This window comes from Tasmannia lanceolata, unplaced genomic scaffold (genome assembly GCF_043159265.1).
Source record: "Tasmannia lanceolata isolate RefF3 unplaced genomic scaffold, GAP_Taslan_0.1 ptg000012l, whole genome shotgun sequence".
NCBI lineage: Eukaryota > Viridiplantae > Streptophyta > Magnoliopsida > Canellales > Winteraceae > Tasmannia > Tasmannia lanceolata.
Window position 1 is genome coordinate 5894750 of NW_027518689.1, and position 21699 is coordinate 5916448.

General features: G+C 38.3%; 1 protein-coding gene across 8 annotated transcripts; it reads left to right on the plus strand.

Moving 5' to 3' along the window:
• Positions 1–14334: 14334 nt before the first annotated feature.
• On the plus strand, positions 14335–19003 carry LOC143887593 (DNA replication licensing factor MCM3 homolog 1-like). 8 transcript variants are annotated; one of them, XM_077391690.1, is made up of 10 exons: positions 14335–14667; positions 16054–16119; positions 16268–16371; positions 16508–16727; positions 17277–17407; positions 17530–17768; positions 17859–18095; positions 18183–18337; positions 18423–18631; positions 18794–19003. In XM_077391690.1, exons 7-10 carry the CDS (start codon positions 18046–18048, stop codon positions 18866–18868), a joined length of 489 nt encoding a protein of 162 aa, XP_077247805.1. In that variant the 5' UTR covers positions 14335–14667; positions 16054–16119; positions 16268–16371; positions 16508–16727; positions 17277–17407; positions 17530–17768; positions 17859–18045; the 3' UTR covers positions 18869–19003. The 8 variants fall into 8 exon arrangements, with proteins under 8 accessions (XP_077247805.1, XP_077247799.1, XP_077247800.1 ...); XM_077391684.1 differs by having other exon boundaries at positions 14336–14667; positions 16228–16371; positions 16505–16727; positions 17496–17768; XM_077391685.1 differs by having other exon boundaries at positions 14336–14667; positions 16228–16371.
• The last annotated feature ends 2696 nt before the right edge of the window (positions 19004–21699 follow it).

Below are 21699 nucleotides of genomic sequence, written 5' to 3' on the forward strand. Positions count from 1 at the left end.
CTTTTTTTGACAAACTTTAGCCTCCTTTTTTGGCAAACAATTGAGGGTAGGTCGCAACATTAGCTCATTTTGTTGACAAAACAACTTATGGTGGGCTGAGCATCACTTTCAACAATTTCATACTATATTAAAAGCTCACAATTATAGATATTGATATTCACACAAGAAAGGTGGAGGAATCTCATTAAGGAAGCTGCACAAGGTCAAATCTACAAGAGAACTGAGGCAAGGTGATCCTCTTTCTTCGTGCCTTTTTATCTCAGCTTAGAAAGTAATAAGCAGAGGGATCTCTAGGCTACTCCTAGAAGGAAAAGCTTCCTATTTCATGAGAGCGAGATCTAGTATACTGATTACTCAGCATCTTTATGCTGAAGATACATCCTTTCTGCCTAGAAGCTATTTTGTGTAGGAATTGTTTTGGTTTACATTATTTTTTTCCTATGAGGGTAGCTTAGTCATTTAGGAAGTTTAAATGCCTTGAAGTGTCTTTTGGTAAGTAAGGGTAATTATGATATTCCACATGTAAATGGCTAACATATAAAGCCATATTCTCTTTTCTTTTCCGCTTTTGATGAATATGATTTGAAACCAAGGTTTTAAATTTCGACCGAAATCCAACAACGAAACCGAAATTCCCGAAACATACCAATTTCGGTCGAAATTTTAATAGAATATTATTATTTTATTTCTTTATGGAATTTTAGCCGAAATTACTTGAATTTAAACCGAAATTTCTAGATTTAAGCTGAAATTTCAGTTTCGGTGACGCCCGAAATTATAACCGAAACCGAAATTTAAAACCTTGTTTCAAACATAGGGGCTGTTTGGAAATGCGGATTTTAGAATCCAGGTTTTCAGTTTGACAAAAGTGTAAATGAGGGTTCATGATCAAGCTGCTATATGCTGTCTTTACAGCGTTTCTTGGATTTTAAGTGAGAAATTCAGGTTTTAAAAATCTCTCCTGAATCCTGAGATTTTGAAAAGCTGGAAACTTGGAGAGAAGGTTTTAGGGTTTTAGAGAGGAGAGAGAGGAGAGGGTTTTAAATTGTAAGAAGAAATCTCGTTGCCTCTGATATATATGCAATGTGGACAACTTTAACAGTAATAAAAAAAAATGTGATTATGCCACGTGTTAAGTTTTTAGTCCCTTAAATTTCTTACCCTTACCTTTTTGAGTTTCCGCGTAAAAATTTCAATTTTACTGTCCTACCTAAATTGAACGGGGGAATGATATATTTGGCCACTTTATTACTTGAGACAGGCCTCTCTACTGTGAAACACTAAAATAGTAGTCATAAACACACCAGAGGGGCCTGCCGCAAGTAAAAACCGAGTAATAGATCACTTACCTAGTAAAAGACATGTGGCCCCGCTCTGCCTTGTTCTCACAATTTGATAGCCCATGGGACCCGTTAAATATTATTGAGATCACCTCAATTGGATGTTCTAGGCCTTCGATCCAACTAGCCTTGATCAAGACTTGGTTAGGGTTTGGTCAAGGAAAGCCCAATGGTTAATATTTGTAGCATGCATGGAATACCTATTCTGGATGGGACCAAGACTATGTGTGTCTCCTCATAATGTTCTACAAGAGAGAGGTTTTGGTTGGGTTCCACAACCATTCTGAAAAATGCCAAAAAGGTTTTTCCAAATTTTTTAGGTGAGATGATTTTTTGGCACCCTTGTAGAGTAATCTGGCCCCCTTTTAATGTGAATTGTGGGCAGACTTTAACGCTTTTTGAAGTCAGGTCACGTTAAAAGGGGGGCACATTATCAGCGCCATTTTTTAGGTGCAGCTAAGGAGAAAAATTAGAAAATAATAATTTTTTTATGGTAAATACTACCAACAAAGCCCTTTTCCTTGTTTTATGGAATTAACTCAGAGTCGCTCCCAAAGATTCTCATAAATCCGTTTATGTCATTTAGTTTGGTGAAAGTGAGAAGATTGGCCCAATAACCAACACGCCTCTTATTTGTTGAGAATGTTTTTAAATGATTTCTCAGTCCTACCACTCGAAAAAGGGATTTGTTAGGCAATTTCGCGGAAGGCCATTTTGTGGCAATGTCCTAGTCGCTTCTTCCTCTTCCAGTTTACATCCCCAAAAGATTGCGCCAATGTTCTAGAAGCCAATAGTCACTTCTACAGAGGTAGGCCACTCATCCTCCGTCGCTGGACTCCAGACTTAACATTGAAAGGTTACCCCTCCCCTCAGCACACTCCCTACATGTCAAGCCCCCCACCCCTCCCCTTCCGGGGATGAGCAAGATCGCTAGCGTGCTTGGGAAACCACTATATATGAATTCGGAGACCCCCAAAGTCTCTAGGATCAACTATGCCCGACTCTCTGTCGAAGTCGAAGCAAGCTCACGATTCGTTGAATCCATCAGCATCTCAACAACAATTGGAATTCTCAAGCAGAAAGTTGAATATGATTGGAAGCCACACTCCTGCAACATACTCAATAACTTCAACCATAGTATGAGAGCTGACCCAAAGCCATCAAAATAACTTCCATGGAGAGGAGGCCTCTCCAAGAATGGAGACCAATGGCCGAGAACTAGAAGGAACTCTCAAAGGTAGACCATGGTCATGAAGCAGACGTTCTAGTGGAAAGCATAACAGCTCTCAGGAGTGGAACTAGGTATAGCGTTCAGGGGGGGGGGGGGGTGCACAGCGTCCCCAAAGATTTGCAAAATTGCTAATTTTAACACTTATAATTTGGGATAGAATATTAAAAATCGCAATTTTATCGCTATAAAATAGGAACTTTAATAAAGGGTAGTGATATTTCCCCATCTTACGGATAAAATCCCCCCCCCCCTCCTAACGTTTTTGTGTGAAAGGTTAACTGCTCTCGAGGATAAATTCACCCCCTTAACGTTTCTAACGTTTCTGAGAAAGGTTAACTCGCTATTCTATCCCTCTAAAATAGGGTTTTTACCCCCTTTACGTTTCTAACGTTTCTGAGAAAGGTTAAGTCACAATTCTTTCTCTATAAAATAGGGATTTTATTAAAGGGCAATAATATTTCCCCATGTGACTGATAAAATCCTCCCCCACAATGTTTCTGTGAGAAAGGTTAACCACTATCGATAAATTCACCCCCTTTACGTTTCTAATGTCTGTGAGAAAGGTTAACTGCTCGAGGATAAATTCACCCCCTTTACGTTTCTCTTTGCCTTTAAAACTTAACGAATAAAATTTCTATTTCCTTTTGGGGAAGTGATATTTACGCCCCTTTTGATCACCAGGGACACCCAACGTCAATGTATCAATGACAAAAAGGGGGCTAATGTACTTGATGTCAGAAAATTCTTGTGGCTTTCATTGCAACGTACACTGGCAATGGGTGTCCCTGGTGATCAATAGGGGCATAAATATCATTCCTTTTCTTTTGCTAATTGAATCCCTATTTTTAGGGTTTCTATATTTTTTTGGAACTCTTCGGCTCCCCTTTTCCTTGAGCCCTCAAGAAGGGTTTCAACGAAAAAATTGCTTGAGTTGCTTCAAACTCCGTCGCAAAAACAAGAAAAAGAAGAAGCAGAAAATGTTAGTTCTATTCTTTTCTTTCCCCCCTGTATTTATAAGGTTTCTGATTCTTTTATGTTCTTTTTATTTCATTTTTTCTAGGGTTTATCAATTTATGCTTCTGTTTTTTCTAGGGTTCTTTTCCTCTTTTGATTTCCTTTTTTTTTTTGGGAGGGAGAAGGAGAGAGTTTGAGACTTGAGAAAGCCGATTGAAATCAGGGTCGAAGTTAGAGGGGCTTGGACTCGGGAACATTAACATCATGTTTGGCAGCATGAATTTTTTTTCCATGGAAAAATAGTTTATAATGTGGTGAGAGAGGGCCAGAGGGGTAAGGAGGGTGAGAGAAGGAGAGACTTGAGGGGAATGTGCTATATGGGCAAAAACATTGCCTTTTTTTCATTGGGTGATGATATATTCGAACCCCCTATAGGTTAATTCGCATCCCTTTTGGGCACGTTTTGAAAGCCAAACTCTACTCTCAATGAAATTATGTCTAGTGATTTGGATCTGTGATTTGGTTTCTTCATTATCTAAGTCCAAAACCAATTATTTGACATGTATTTTTTTCATTGGGCGATGATATATATATATATGAGAAAAGGGTTCCTACAATATGTGTAGAGAGTTCTCTACACACTAGCTTAAAATACTGTGGGGGCCCACATTGTTTGGGTGATCCAAGCCATCCATTTTAAAGGCCCTCACATAGATAGGGTGTCTACAAAAAATCAGATCCATAGGATCATCCCAACCCTACGATTTGTGGTGGTAAAATGGGTGTCTTTAAACCTTCACTAATTTAACAGCTTCACGCCCTTGTTGCACGACCAACTTCAATTTGGCAACCTCTTGCCTCAGCCTTTCAGTGTCTTTAATGTCTTGACGTGCCTGTTGCCCCAACAACTTCAATTCAGCAACCTCGTGCTCCAACCTTTCAATGTCTTTAATGAGTTGACGCGCATGTTGCACCAACAACTTCAATTCGGCAACCTCGGCCTCCAACCTCTGCGGACATTGAGTACCACTTATGCTGTCCCTCCTCGAACCAAATTCCCTATTGTATTCAGCATTGTTGCACCATTCGAAAAACTCGCACTTCTTCTTTCCACCTCCTTCCTGTGTGTTGTATATAATCTTTAGTAAATTGAACTTTTGCTCAAAAGTAAAAAAACACTATTAAATGGTTACTCACACTAAATCCACAAGTGTAGTAGGGCCGGCCTCGGTTGCCATTCACATCTGACTGAGTTATTTTAATACCTGCTTTTATTCCACATTTACATGGTAATTCTCCAAGTGAACCGGAATCGCTATGATTAGAGGAGCCATTAATCTTCACTATCTGCACAATATTGAATAAAAACAATCGCATTACCACAATTATGGCTTTGACTAGCTATTTCTATGCTTTCCAAGATATGAAATTCAATGGAAAATTACAATATGCTGTTTTAAAGCCCTTTTCCTTTTACTTATAGTACAAAGAAAACTACTATTAGGGTTCAATTTTCCGAAAATAAAATAGGACCGTAGAACTGTAACCCATATCAACTCAAGGCTGTAATGATGATATATAAAATCAGATAGAGCTAGTTTCTTCAGCAAATAAACAAGAAAAATTAAATTAAGGCCTTCTTCTTTTCAGATTATAACAACTGATTCAGATTAGAAAAAGGGTTTAAAAATCTGTAGTCCCACATCAAAATTTCAATAAATTTGAAGCAACTAAATATATGAAGAATGTAAACAGCTCTTTGGAATCGAATTAAATATGTATAATCAACAAAAATACATGAGCTTTCACACGTTAAGAAAAATATAGTAAAGCAATTTTGGAACCCTAAAAATGAGAGCAGAGAGGGGTTTTGAGTGAGTTCAGATACTGTACATTTTGGAACCTTAAAAATGAGAGCAGAGAGGGGTTTTGAGTGGGTTCAGATACTGTTCATTTTGGAACCCTAAAAATGAGAGCAGAGAGGGGTTTCCAAAAATCATTTTCGAACCGTAGAAGAAGAAGAAACCCTAGCTTGAAATGAGAGCAGAGAGGAGTTTTTGTTAAATCATTTTCCCCAAATAGAGAAACCATATATTAAAATAGAGAAAAAGGGTGTGTACCAAAAATCAGCTCCATTGAATCATCCTAACACCTCCAAAAGTGGAGGGCAAAAATGGGCAGATTTGTGGTCTGTCCATTTTGACCTCCACAAATGGATGGGTTAGGATGATCCTATGGAGCTGATTTTTTGTACACACCCTATCTATGTAAGGCCATTTCTAGTGAATGCTTTGGATCATCCTAACAATGTGGGCCTCATTGGTTTGAGAGCTCAAGCTCACCATAAGGTTCCAACGCTCAAGCTCACAATCCTTTTCCTCATATATATATATATATGAGAAAACGATTTCTACTCACAAGTGTAGATAAGTTATCAACACACTAGCTTAAAATACAGTGGGGGCCCACATTGTTTGGGTGATCCGAAGCATTCATTTGATGGGCCCAAATCATAGGCTTTGATCTTTAGCTTCATTGAGAGTGATTGAAAGGAGTTCCATGAGGATGCAGAAAAGGTGGGGAGAGAGGGGATCTGCTTGGCGGAGACCATTTGAGGATTTGAAGAAACCTTTGGAAGAGCCGTTGATAAGAACAGAGAAGGTAGGAGTATTAATACATTGGCTGATCCAATTACACCACTCCTCGGGGAAACCTTGCTTTTTCATGAAAAGAATGAGGGTAGTGCGATTGACACTATCAAAGGCTTTTTGCAGATCTAGCTTGATACAAAGAGCAGGTTTGGAGTTTTTCCTATGGAAGTTGTGAACAAGGTCATGGGTTTAGAGGATATTATCTTTGATTAGTCTGCCTTTGATGAAGGCTGATTGGGATGGGCCGATAAGGCTGTCCAAGATGGGTTTGAGACGATTGGCCATAATTTTGGTGATGATCTTATAAAGGAAGTTGCAAAGGGAGATAGGCCTAAACATCTCAGGGGAGCTTGCATCATTTGTCTTTGGGACAAGGACAATGAACGTAGTATTGACCTAGGGCAGAAGCTTTCCTTTGGTGAAGAAGAATTGGATGGCTTGGGTGACATCATCACCTATAACATACCAGATTTTCTTGTAGAATTCTCCATTGAAGCCAGGATTTATCACCGTTAGATTTTTTGATGATTTCCTCAATTTCTTCCTTAGTAACCACAGTCATTAGGTTTGAGATTTGATTGGGGTTGAGGGTGTAAATTGGGTTGGGAATCTCCGAGGGGATACGATTTTGGTTTTGGTTGAGGAGGGATTGGAAGTGGGATATCATCCTGTTTTCAATCTGGGTTGAGTCTAAGGAAAGAGTGCCATCTTCTAGAGTAATCCCATGAATTGAGTTTCTATTTCTTCTGGCATTAATGTCTGAGTGGAAAAAGGCCGAATTGGAGTCTCCAAGGTTCAACGAATCAATTCTGGATTTTTGTCTAACCATTGATTCTTCCTGGGCTGCTGTTTTTAGGTAGTCCCCTTTCACCATGGTCTCCATAGCTCTAAGATCCAGATCCAGGTCAGCATTGATTCTTCCTGGGCTGCTGTTTTTATGACTACTTGTTTAATCCAGAAGGGGATGGCCCAAGGAAGAAAAGGGACGAATATATCAATACACTTAAAAAAGTTAAGGGAGTTTTATTGGATTAATTTCAGTCAAGGGATTTTTTTTATTGTAATTAAGAAACCTAAAAGTCTCCCTAGGTTCCACTTGTACCATATCACAACTATTTTACTTGGAAACCACTTGACCACTACTCTACGTGGACGTAGGTGAAACGACCAAACGGACCCTACAGAGGCGGTAAGAAGATCTGGACGGTTCAGATAATGGGCCATGCCATCAACGGTTTAGATAGTGGGTAATGCCGTAAACAGCCCGTTCATGAAAAATCACTTATTGTCTGATCTTTAACCACTCAATTTCAAATTGAGAAAGCTCATGTAATCTAGAATTATAGCCCAAGCTAGAATGGGCCCCACAAGATGAACAGTGTGGATCACATACATATATAACACAGCCACTTGCAAAGAGAGATTTGCAGTCGGTATGAGTCCTATGTCATCCATAGAGAGATTGTTAAATCTATGGAGAGAAAAGGAGAGTAGAATGCTTGAAGCATTTCGTACAGGGCATCGAAGTGGAATGCCAAGATCGCTGCTCCCAGCCCCTATTTACGTTTGTAAATATTGAAGGGTTTGAGTCGGCGATTTAGTCGGTGAAGTTAATGGGCTTAAGCCCATAAGGCCCACTACACTTAGGTCCATTATCTATGGGCTTATATGAGAACATATATCCAACAATCTCCTCCTTATGTTCTACGTATAGCATGATCCATAGATAGATAGTATGATGTTCAAACAAAATATTGAACTATCCACATCACATTGTCATAAAAAATCGGTAATCCAACTGAAAAAACACGAATACTTTTATGAACAACCAAGAGTTTCATATACAATAAACTCAACCCAAAAAGTAGTTTCATATATATATGAACCCCACTGCTCGAAGAAGAATTCATTCGTGGGGTATGATTCTCATCAAGATCCAAAATAAAGTGTCACATATAAGTGAACTCTATACACATACAGAAAGAAGGCACTCAGTCTTTACAACTTTAGAAGATTTACTCATCAAGTAAGTCATCTTCATCAAAGTCAAAATCAAGATGCGCTCCTCCTTTTTCGCCAATTCCTGTGAATTACCAAAATGGATTTCATGAAAATGAATCCAAACAACAGTGTAAAGATGAAAGTATCTAGTTCTTCCTGAAAAAGAACTCAGTACAAATCCATAATTCACGAAAGTATCTACTTCTACCTGAAGAAGAACTTAGTACATTCCAAAAATGGTTGAAAAAGGTATTAGTTTTACTCTCACAATAAGCATCATTATTAAGTTTCAATAAAGAACAAGACCAAAATAGCTTGTTTTCAAAGAACCATTACACCATAATTGTCAAGTTTCAATAAAGAACAAGATCAAAAAACTGGTTTCTTTTGCAAACAACCATTTCATGTTTTCATAAAATGTTAAGTCATCTTATCCATATTTGAGTCAAGTTGAATTATCAAGTGTGGAATGTTCAACCCTTTCCAAACAGGCTAACCAAGTTTGAGTTAAATTGTATCATCAAATGTGGAATGTACAAACTTATCTCAAAAGAGGGTATATCATCAAGTGTGGAATAATATACAACAACTTTAAACATAAAGAAAACATATCAAGTGCTTATCTAGGGCCATACAATATCCGAAAACTCAAATTAACATGGAGAATGTAGATTAAGTCCATAACCTGGATAATATAAGTTAAGTCTTTTCTGTAAAGGCTTTAACTTAATTTTCCTCTATCTTTTTTAATCCTATTTCCTTTACAATTTTGAATGTTCGAGCTTTAGTCAATCCTTTTGTGAGAGCATCGGCCATATTATCCTTCGATCTCACATCAATCAAAGTGATAATCTCTTGTTCAATGAGATAATTCAGCATGGGATGTTTCAGCCTAAGATGTCTCCTCTTACCATTAAAGAGTGAGTTCTTCACAATCGTAATTGTAGCTTGATTATCACAGAAGACACTTAAGGAATGAATCCTTAATCTAGTAAGTGGAATGTCCATAATCAGATTCTTTATCCACTCTGCTTCATCTGCAGCTGAAGCTAGAGCATATAGTTCTGATTCCATAGATGACAAGGCAATGCAAGTCTGTCTCTTTGACTTCCATGCAATAGCAGCTCCACCCAGGGTAAATACATAACCACTGGTAGACTTACTGTCTCTTAATTCTGAGCCCCATGATGCATCAGAATATCCTTCCAAAATAGGAGGATGGCCACCATAACAAAGAGCATAATTTTGAGTACCTTTAAGGTATCTCACCAGCCTCATAAGGGCATCCCAATGCTCATGGCCAGGATTACTAGTAAAACGACTCAGCATGCCAACTGTAAAGGCTATGTCTGGCCTAGTGCAACTCATAGCATACATGAGACTACCAATCAGTCTAGAATAATCTAACTGATTCACACTGTCTCCTTCATTAGATATCAGCTTCTTGGTATAATCAAATGGTGTCTCAATCGGTTTGCACTCATTGCATCCCCATATAGAAAGTAGATTTTCAATATAATGGGCTTGGCTAAGGGAAATTTCTTGCCTTTCAAAACATACTTTCATACCAAGAATGGTGTCAACAACACCCAGGTCTTTCATGTCGAATTCTTTACCCAAGGTTAATTTCACGTCACTCACTACAGAGAGATCGGAACCAAGAATCAACATGTCATCTACATACAAGCAAATAATTGCGACCTTATTCGACACAGAACGATAATAAAGGCATTTATCTGAGTAACTTGACAGAAACCCAAGGCTCTTTACTACTTTGTCAAATTTCTGATGCCACAATTTAGGTGCTTGTTTAAGACCATATAAAGATTTGTTTAATTTACAAACTTTATTCTCAAAACCTTTCATGACAAACCCTTCAGGTTGATTCATGTAGATTTCCTCTGACAGTTCTCCATTGAGAAAAGCTGTCTTTACATCCATTTGATGCACAACAAAATGCTCAATAAATGTCAAAGCAAGAATCTTATCGTAGCCAAATGACAGACCGGTGAGTAAACATCAAAGTAGTCTATCACACTCACTTGAGTATAGCCCTTAGCTACTAAACGTGCTTTATATCGAGCTATAGATCCGTCAGGATTAAGTTTCTTCTTCAATATCCATCTACAGCCCACAGTCTTGGCCTCTTTTGGCAAATCGACTAGCTGCCAAGTTAGATTTTGTAACAGAGAGCTCATTTCATCATCAATGGCTTCTGCCCACAACAAAGAGTCCCTAGATCTCATCGCTTCCTTATAGGATGATGGATCATTCTCTAAATGGTAGGTCACAAAGTCCTCACCAAAATTTTTGGGTACTCTATCTCTTGTAGAAACTCTTACAGGAACTGACTCAGATATCAATTTGGGACTAGTGTCAGAAGTAATTGGTTTAGACTCAACCGGCAATTCTGTAACCACCTCTATATCGCCTGGTATGGTCAAACCCTGATCTCTGAGAAATTTATTCTCAAAGAAAACTGCATCTCGAGATTCTATAACCATACTAGTTGATAGATCCAAAAACCGGTCAGCAGCACTATCTTCTGCACCTCCTAGATAAACACAAGTGTTTGTTTTAGGTCCCACTTCAGGTCTCCTAGGATCTGGTATCCTTACATAAGCAATACAGCCCCAAGTCTTAAGAGTATCATATCTACAAGGATGACCATGCCATAACTCATAAGGAGTGGAGGAACATTTTGAGTGTGGCAATCTATTCAGGATGTGATTTGCAGCCAAAGCTGCTTCTCCCCAATAGCAATTAGGCATGCCGGCTGTCAATAACATGGAGTTTAACATTTCTGTTAACGTCCTGTTCTTACGCTCAGCTACACCATTAGATTGAGGCGAGTAAGGAGCAGTAGTTTCAAGTATTATGCCCTGAGAGGCACAGAATTCCTTGAACTCTGTCGAAATGTATTCTCCTCCTCTATCACTCCTAACTCTCTTAATTTTCAGGTTCAGTTGCAATTCAACTCGATTCTTGAAAACTTTAAACTTAACAAAAGCTTCATTCTTGGATTTTAACAAATAAATATGACAATATCTTGACATATCGTCTATAAATGTGATCAAATACTTTCGACCACCTCTGGTAGTTAAACTTTTAAAGTCACAAAGGTCAGAATGTATCAACTCAAGAAGTTGTGTGCTCCTAGAAACCTGACGAAAAGGTTTTCTAGTGATCTTAGTTTGAGCACAAATCTCACACTTGTCAAAATCATTTGACATATCTAAAGGTATACCATAAGTTTTAGCAAGTTGGACCATTTTCTTATAGTTCACATGTCCCAGTCTGTTATGTAACAACTTAGGAGCAATCAAAGGTGAACTCAGTTGACTAACAATCTCATTTGCTAAACTCAATCTATACATACCATCTATCAAGAAAGCACATCCAAAATAATAAGAGTTAACTGTTAAAGTTACTCTACCACCCAAGAAGGATGTACACATGCCAGCATTGTCAAGCAAACCAATGGAAATCAAATTCTTTTGAATAGTAAGAACTACTTTAACAGCTTTTAAAGTTAGTATTTTACCTGAAGAAAGGGCCAGGTTCCCAGTACCAGTGTGAGTGACCTCTACATCTGCTCCACTAGCCATTGTAACAATCTCCTTTACTTGGGTAATATCAGCGAGAAGTTTCTTTGAGTTGCAAACATGACAAGTGGCACCTGTATCTAACCACCACTCAGAAGAAGTATTGGCCTTCCCTTTGTCCAACATGGCAACAAAACTTTTAGGCTCAGCCTTATCTACCATCATAGTAGCTTGCTTCTGTGGTGTGTCAGATTTAACCTTTTTAGGTTGTCTACAATCTGTAGCAAAGTGACCTCACTTCCCACAGTTGTGGCACTTGCCCTTCTTCTTCTTAAAGATAGGCTTTTTGGCCTCCAACTTAGGGGTATCACTTTTGGTTGACTTGGATGACTTAGGAAATTTCTTGGGATATATCACAGTGTTAGCAGCTGACTGCTGCTGTCTAACCATCTCCAAGTTATTCCTAGCTTTATTCTCATCTTCAATTCGAATGAATCGTTTGAGATCATCCAGTCCCACTTGCACTTTCTTTCTGTACATTTCTGTTTTGAAAGAGTGCCATGCAGATGGTAACTTGTATATAATTGCACCTACTAGAAAAGCATCAGGTAAAGGAATGTTCTCATTGGCCAATTTAGATCTCAAATTTTCTAAATCAGATACTTGAGGAGTGATTTCCGGGTTCTCTTGGAACTTGAAATCCATGAATTTGTCCACAAGGTGAGTCTTGGACAATTCCTCCTCTTTCTTGAATTGAGCATCTAAATGATCCCAGATTTCTTTAGCAGTGCCAAATTTGCTGTAGGTTTCTGCAAGACGATCTGATAAACAATTCAATAAGAAGTCTCTGCAGAAATCCTCATCCCTTTTCCATTGAGATTCATCAATATCTTCTTCCGTATCAGCAAAGGTACTCAGAACCGTATAGAAGACATTCACATATTTCAAACCGAACTGAGTCTTTCACTTCTAGGAACTGAACTCATATCCTCCAAAGGATTGAAGTTTGACCATCTCAAAGTGAATAGCAGTCTTTTCCATTTTATAATCACAAAAATTAATTGAAAGAGAGTGCACCTGATTTGCGAATTGTGAAAACCGAAGGCAAAAACAGAATCGTGGACCAAATCCAAAAAACCCGAATCCGAGATATCCAAGATGTAACACAATAGCAAGAGATAACCACCAAGGTATTACCCGAGGCGAGGACAAACCAGCCAAGGCGAATACCCAAACCCAATGATAATTAGGATTTACTGGGGGTGAACCAAGAACAAAGCAGCAGCCAAGGCAATTGGAGATTCGGCCCAAATTAGTGTCTCCGAAGTTTCGGCCTCCACCGAACCAAAAGAATCCCCAAAATCACCAATAATTCAAAAGGAAGATTGCTTTGATTTTTGACAATCGAACCTGGTTGTGGTCCCTTCTGCTATGTGAACTTCATGTGGAAGGAACTCATCCAACGAGAAAGGGGAAGGGAATAAACCCACGTCCACTAACTTTCTTTAGGGAAACAGTCCTACTCCCAAACGAATTCCAAATCGAGTGTCACTTCAAATCCAACTGCCGTGAGTGAGGGCTGTTCCCGATGGAAACACACACGAGCAAGAGGGGCAGACTACTCTTTTTCTTTGGATATGGCTGAACCTGCAACTGGTTTTAGAAGCACTCAAAACCCACAAAGAATTTCAACAACTTTGAAGAAAGTTGCAAAAGATGGGTTCCAAGCACAAAGCAATCCATTGGATTCTTCTCCAACTACAACCCATATCTTGCTTGAGAGAGAGTCAACTCGTCTCTGTTTTGTTCTCCACAGAGCGTGAGTTGCAGAGACAGGCACAAGCGAGAAGAAACCCACGTCCAAAGCTTTCTCCTATTGTGGTACAAAACCATGCCAAAAAAATCAGCTAGGGTTTAACAATCTTGCTTCAAGAATGTTAAATCTGTGGAGAGAAAAGGAGAGTAGAATGCTTGAAGCATTTCGTACAGAGCATCGAAGTGGAATGCCAAGATCGCTGCTCCCAGCCCCTATTTACATTTGTAAATATTGAAGGGTTTGAGTCGGTGATTTAGTCGGTGAAGTTAATGGCCCTAAGCCCATAAGGCCCACTACACTTAGGTCCATTATCTATGGGCTTATATGAGAACATATCCAACGGAGATTTCCCAGGTTTTCACTTCTTTCAGGAGAGAGGCTTTCAGTAGTACGTTTTTATTGCTTACAAATGCTAGAAAACCCCTTGGTTAAAGGGCAATTTTTATTCCAGAAGAACCCTTTTAAAAGATGAAAAAGAAAAAAAAACCCCACTACAAGAAAAAAGACATTCAGCGACGTTCTTTTAGCGACGTTCACAAAAAACGCCACTAATATTATATATATACCGATGTTTGTAAAACTACCGACGGTGAAGGATTGTTCCCGCGGGGAGTAACTTATCCCGCCCAAAACATGCGTAGTATTTCTTTACCGACGTTTAAGGAACGTCAATAAAAGTAATTATTTACCGATGTTTTATATGTTAAACGTCGGTAATTAATTGGATACATGCTTTCCTTTTTTTATGACGTTCACGACCGTCTCTGATTATTAGAATTACCGGCTTTTTTTCCCAAACGTCGGTGACGTGTTAAAAGATAAACTCGCGCCCTAGCTTTTCCCACCCCGCTCTTTCTAAAACGTTCTCTCCCTTGTCTCGGCAAGAAATCCTCTAGAAAAACCAATTTTCGCCCTTCTAAATCGAAACCCTTTCGTGCAAAAAAAAGCCTAATCTCCGTGGAGAAAAAACCATAATCTCCATCCTCTCCAAATCATCTTCATAGAATATATGGTCCTAACCCTTGATCTGAAACGGGTAGGGCATATCATATAGCAGCCACAAACAATAAGAGGAAAATTGACAATCATCTCAAAGTAGCTCTCCAGCTCTATCCAATCGCCTGTTAGGGTAAGTACGTTCTCTACATATTTTTTTTTCAACCTCTCCCTGTTTTTGGGCTTTTTTCATAGATCATTTACTTTCTGCTTATTGGGTTTCTGTGCATTTGTTTTCCCTATTCTTCTTTTTGAAACCCACATCGGCAATCATCTGAAAGGTGCGCTTCGGTTTATCCATTTTGTTAGCACATAACCCATGTAAATTTTTTTTTCATTGATTTTTATTTCCCAGTTTCTGGTATTTGTAGACTCCGGAGAGTTTGCGTTGAAGCCCTAAGAATTTGTATAAAGGATTTACTCCTTTTATCTTCCCATTTTTTCATATTTTATATTTATTTATGATTTGAGTTTGTGTGATAGCAGGAAGTGCATCTGGAGGTTCATGATTTCTTCCTATTTTATATTTCTCCTTGCCCTAGGGCTTTGCTTTTGTTTGATTTTTTTCCATCTAGGCTTTTATTTATTATTGTTATTGTTGTGTTGTTATTACATGCCTTGGAGTTCCAACAGTGAGTATTTTTTTTAATTCCCCAAATTGTTGTCCAGATCTTGTGAAAGATCCATACTCAATCTGCCCTATTTTGTGTCCCATCAGGTGTTTTTTTCTTTGGTTAAGAAAGCTTTCAAATAGACCTGAAATTCATGCCATTCAATTGCCATGGAAGCTGTCAATGAAGACCACTTTTATTCAAGTTGTAAACACCCTATTTACCCACCTAAACACCCGTTGAGTGTGTGCTCTTTGCCATGTTTCATCAGCCAATCAAATACTCTAATTAGTGAGCCCATGATTAAATAGTTGCTAGTCACATTTTGAATTTGTATTAATGTCAGTTTGTATGCCAAACAAGCTGTGAACCAAGGGCATTAATTCCATTCGCTTGGATACATTGATTTTGTAATCCAGGATATTGTAAAATCCTAGGTTTTACAAGCTAAAACCTGAATTTTATAAGCTAAAACCTAAATTTTATAAGTTAAAACCTAGATTTTATAAGCTGAAACCTAGATTTTACAATCCTGAAAATGGACATTCCAGGTTTTAGCTTATAAATTCCAGGTTTTAGCTTGTAAAATTCAGGATTTTACAATCCTAGATTACAAAATCCTTGTATCCATACGGCCAAAAAGGGTACAATTCTGGTGACTAATATCATATTGTGCCTACAAACTCCCTGCTTTTAATGCATCTTGCGCATCTCAACTGCTCATCACATTGCCCAGTTTTTCAGCGACATACATTTTTTTTTTTATCAATTGCCTGATACAGCACTATAAACTATGAATTCTACTCTTTCACTGGCAAGTACTGTTTGAGTTTATCTTTATGATCTGGTTCTTCATATATGGGTATTTACTGGTTTTGAAGAACGTGAATTTTGATTTTCTTTTGCAGGTTATGCCATACAGCACCAGCCTTAAAACCCCACTTGCAAATTTTGAGGCTGGGTTGAACTATAAGGTAATGATGAAGATTTTCTTGATGTTCACTGCAACCCTCTATTAGAGCTCCCAATATTTTGTACCGAAGCATTTCCCCCTTTATCTCTAACCTTTTCAAATCTCATAGGATGTATCTGACCCTGCAATCATGGCGTCCTTTCCAATAGTTGGCGATCCACATAATGCAGCTCTAGTGGCCTGGACAACCACACCATGGACTCTTCCTAGTAACCTTGCTCTCTGTGTCAATGCAAATTTAGTCTATGTGAAGGTCAGTTAAGTTCAGTTGAGTCATTGCTATGGATAATGTGATTTGGCAAAAAGGCGAGTAGTATATTTATCCTTCTGAATTTTGATTTTTGTTTGACTGATTGATTTAAATAAACTTTGAAATTGATCACCAGTAGGACCCTTTTCATTCTAAAAGTAAACAGAGGAGAGCTGACTTGAACCAAAGCTTGATGGCTAGACCCATAAACATCGGAGAAATATAAGAAATGTCACATTTGCCAAGTTGGAAACTGAATTGTTGTGGGCTTTGAACACATCGAATGGGTAGGATACAAATTCTGTTTCTGAACAGAACAGATCCATAACTCACGGATCAATTGCAGCAGGAAAAAAAAGGTGAAACTCCATAACTCTCCTTGTTTTCTATTCTGTTTAATTTGCTTTTTTGTTTTTATATTTTTTGGGATTTTATTGTTTTGTATGATGGGGTTTTTGTGGGTTCTGAGGCTTTTGATAGTTCATGTTGCAGTGAATTGAAAAGTTTGGCATAAATTGGGTTTTCTACATGCATAAATTGTATCATAGAATTCATCCTATATAGTGCTGAATCGTGTTTTAAAATCTTTTGAAATCTTAATTAAGGGCCACAATCTTCTGCTTGTTTCTGCTAGGTTCTCTGATAAGGGCGGTCCAGTGCACAAGGCTCTAGCAGGGCTTCTGTGATACGTGCATATAATTATGGTGTTTCTGGGTTTTGACTAATTGGTGCATCTACAATGGCATTCATACTTGTAAGCATAGACTCAATGTTTGAGTCTGTGTTGCAATTCTTATACACATCTATTGTTGATTTTGATAAAGCTTCAAAAGGTTTTAGTGAATGGCTTACCCTGAGTATCTTGCTTGTGTAGCTAATACGACATTCATTTTTTTTTACTTTTGAAGGCTCTCTCGTAAGGCCGAAGGTTGTAAAAAGTGTTCATTACTGGCCTACAACAGGATCCTTCACAACCCGTGAATATCGGGACATTACATCAAATATGGGTCTTCCCACAGGGTCTGTGTATCCTACAAGGGTAATGTTGGGTTTCTTTATGCCATAACATGATATGCAATTGTTAATGTTCTTATATGTTAAGCAACAACATGTATCTTTTTTCCAAGACAATAGTATCTCAACGATTGAATAACGGGCCAGGATGACAATGGCAACTTGTTGGTTACTGAATATGGATTGTGCAAGTACAAGGACCACCAAACACTATCCATGCAAGAAGTGCCTGAGAATTCCGCCCCGGGTTAGCTTCCAAGAACAGTGGATGTCATTGTAGAGGATGACCTTGTTGATTCTTGCAAACCTGGAGATCGTGTAGCCATTGTGGGGGTATATAAAGCTCTTCCGGGGAAAAGCAAGGGCAGTGTGAATGGAGTATTCAGGTTGCTTTATTTGAATTTTGTTGGTTCTTTTCATAGCCTCTTTATAGCAAAGTTAATTTTTCTTATTTAAATCGTGATTTTGTATCATAGGACTGTGCTTATAGCCAATAATGTCTCTCTGCTCAATAAAGAGGCAAATGCACCAATCTACACTGCTGAAGACATAAAGAACATCAGAAAAATAGCAGAGAGAGATGACACATTTGATTTGCTTGGCAATTCACTTGCACCATCTATTTATGGGCATTCATGGATAAAGAAAGCAGTGGTTCTATTGATGCTTGGTGGCATGGAAAAGAACTTAAAAAATGGGACCCATCTAAGAGGGTAAGAATTCTTTTCTCTCTTGTATCACAATGATCCCATCTTACCTGCTATTAAAATCTTTTACCGTTTAATTTCTCTTATCTCTAGGGACATAAATATGATGATGGTTGGGGACCCTTCAGTTGCCAAATCGCAACTCTTAAGAGCAATTATGAATATTGCCCCTTTGGCTATATCAACCACAGGTCGTGGTTCCTCAGGTGTTGGTTTAACAGCTGCTGTTACCTCTGACCAAGAAACTGGTAATGCACCACTCCCTAATGGGTTCTGTAGGTTATTATTATCTTGCAATTTTTGTTGGGTTTCTCAGGGGACTTGTATGATCAGGTGAAAGGAGGCTAGAAGCCGGTGAAATGGTTCTTGCCGATCGAGGTGTTGTTTGTATCGATGAGTTTGACAAGATGAATGATATAGACCGTGTTGCCATACATGAAGTTATGGAGCAACAGACAGTAACAATTGCCAAAGCCAGTATTCACGCTTCACTAAACGCTAGATGCAGTGTAGTGGCTGCTGCAAATCCAATATATGGGACCGTAAGTTGTTATTTGTGTGTTTGAATTGGGCTCTCCTATAACCATTCATTTAACTCCAGCTTTGTCATATGACTATATAATATGATTATTACTTTGTTCTTCTCAGGAAGAGAATATAATATATTTAATAACCTAATTATATGTTGGCTATGACATATGCAGTATGATCGTTCACTGACTCCGACAAAGAATATTGGGCTTCCGGATTCGTTGCTTTCTCGTTTTGATTTGTTGTAGTGAAGGAAATGGTTTGTTTGATGACTCTGGATGCCTTTTTTAATGTTGTTTGGATGCCAATATATATATGTACATGTTACTTTCTAATGGGTAAATGTTTTGGTTAATTTTACATGGAAATGATTTGTTTGATGACTTTGGATGCCTTATTTTTCTCTTGTTTAGATGCCAACAGATTCATGTTATTTTCTAATGGGTACAGGATTTATACAGGTTCTAAGTCCCCCAATTTGTTGCTTTGTTTATATAAAAAAAAAAATAACTATTCACCGGCGGTCATAAAACCGTCGGTAAATCTAAAAACTATATGCCTCTATAACTTTTACCGACGGTTATAACCGTCGGTAAATGTCATAAATACCGACGGTACGAAATGCGCGTCGGCGGGAAAAGTCCACCCAATGCCATTTACCGCCATTTAGCTTTGAAACGTCGGTATAAATCCATACACCGACGGTTATTAAAAAACGTCGGTAAAAGGGTTTAGTCACGGTGAAATTACCGACGCTACGACAAACCGTCGGTGTTACGTAAAGCGACGTTTTTACGGGTTTTTACCGACGGTCGTGAACGTCGCTTACTGTCCTTTTTCTTGTAGTGCCCATATAAAAATACAAAGCCGTATACATCGCATGAGAATTTCATTTTCCTATATCTTACAAAATTGTGGGCATATTTACATTTTTATCTCCTTTGCATGAAACTTATTCAACTAACTAAATTACAGACCATATAAAGATATATACCCAAAAAGAATGAAACAAAACCTAGAGCTTAACAGAATTAAGCTTAACATGGGAAATTGAGTGGGAAATAAAACAATTAAGCTTAACAGAATTAATCCAGCCAAACCGAATCCACGCCCATCTCAGCTTCTGAATTGAGATTATGAAGAAACGAACTTGAGAAATCTGTTGATGAAATTGCGTCCCATAATTCTTGGGTTGCAAGACCCATGTGTAAATTACAAGGACTTCCAAACCCCATAAATTCGGAGTAGTATATGGATGGAGAGAGAGGTGGTAGGTTTGGGAGAGAGGTGCCATTATCAATTAGAAGCTCTTGTCCGATTTCCTCTACATAATCATAAGAAATAGGCCGAGCTTGCGTATTGTAGACGAATGAAGGGAGAGGAGTGTCGTTATTAATTAGAATCCCCTGTTCTGTTTCCTTTACAGAATCATAACAAATAGGAGGGATGCTTAGGAGAGGAGTGTCATTACCAATTAGAAGCTCTTCATCTGTATCCTCTCCCTTCTTCAGCAAGCAATGGTTACCCGAATTCAAAATCTCAATCCTCTTCTTAACCCTCTTTAACTTTATATTCAAACGACTCAAAAACCCAGTTAACTCCTCGTTAGAAAGTTTGTCAATTACCCAATTATCACTTTGAATTTGATGAACCTTGTTTTTCATGCTCTTCATCTTTGCTTCAAAAATGGTATACAAATTCTCTTTTCTTTTCTCCTTGTCCTCATTGATTTGGTATTTTCCGATCATTCGAAGAACATCTGACTTATTTTCTGGCCATATATCGAGTTTCTCGCTGGTGGGACCCAAACTAAGAATGCAAGTGTCCGTACCACAAAGGGTTGAAAGCTCTGAACTTTTTTTCTTTAAACCTAAATACCTTCTCGAATAAGTGATTTTCCGACCTTTCTCACAGGCGATTCTTTCTAATGCAAATTTGGCACGACCCATAGCGTTTGAAAATCTGCGAACATTTGATAAATTAATCAGTTTGGTAATCACAGAAATGAATTTAAGCTTCTTCTAATGGGTTATGAAAACTCAATTCAACAGCAATCGATTCAATATTTAGAGAAATCAAAGCCAAAAAATGAGACCAAAACGAAAGATCAAATACAGAAATGCATAATTTTCTGAAGAAGAAATAAATTATACCAGGTTCTAGTGTTGAATTTCTTCAAGAAATAGAGAGCAGAGAACCGAAACAGGAAACTTGGAGAAGGTTTTTGCCTTTTTTGGGATTTATAGAGAGAGAGAGAGAGAGAGGTTTTTAACGGACAAATCTAGCTGCCTTTGATATATATATGCGATGTGGCCAACTCTGACGGTAATAAAAAAGTGACGCTCTTATGCCACGTGTTACGTTTTGGGCGATGATATTTTCACCCCCTCATTACGAATGCGAGACTCCCCTGATACAGTGATTTGACGTCAAAAAGCGTTAAAGTTGCACATTATTCACGTCAAATCACCTTGTAGGGGAGCGCATGCGGAATACAGGGTGGTGAAAATATCATCTCCCTAAGTTTAGTCCGTTAAATTTCTTACCCTGCCCTTTTTGAGTTTCCACGTAAAAAATTCAATTTGCTTTTCTACATAAAAACTGAAGGGCAAAATGACATATTCGCCCTCTTTATTACTTGAGACAGCCCTCTCCGGTGTAAAACAGTAGTCATAAATACACTACAGGGGCCTGCCGAGAGTAAAAATCGAGTAATGTATTACTTACCTAGTAAAAGACACAATTTGATAGCCCATGAGATCCCCTTTATTACTTGAAATGAATGTGGCCCCGCCCTGCCTTTGTTCACACAGTTTGACAGCCCATGAGACGCGTCAAATATTATTGAGATCAACTCAATTGGATGATCTTAGGACAGCTAAAGAGAGAAAGCAGGAAAAAATACTGTTCTATAGTAAATTCTACCAACAAAGCCTTTTTCCTTGTTTTTTTGTAGTAACCCAGGGTCGCTCCCAAAGATTCACATAAATACGTTTGTCATTTAGTTTGGCGAAAGTGAGAAGCTTAGCCCAGCAGCCAACACGGCTTTCATTTCTTGAGAATGGCTTTAAAGGATTTC

What these genes read in the sequence shown, in the direction of transcription:
- LOC143887593 (XM_077391690.1), top strand. Translation starts at nt 18,046, where the DNA reads ATGCTTGGTGGCATGGAAAAGAACTTAAAAAATGGGACCCATCTAAGA. An exon ending in AATGGGACCCATCTAAGAGG is followed by an intron (nt 18,096 to 18,182) that starts GTAAGAATTCTT and finishes TCTTATCTCTAG; the next exon opens with GGACATAAATATGATGATGG. An exon ending in TACCTCTGACCAAGAAACTG is followed by an intron (nt 18,338 to 18,422) that starts GTAATGCACCAC and finishes TTGTATGATCAG; the next exon opens with GTGAAAGGAGGCTAGAAGCC.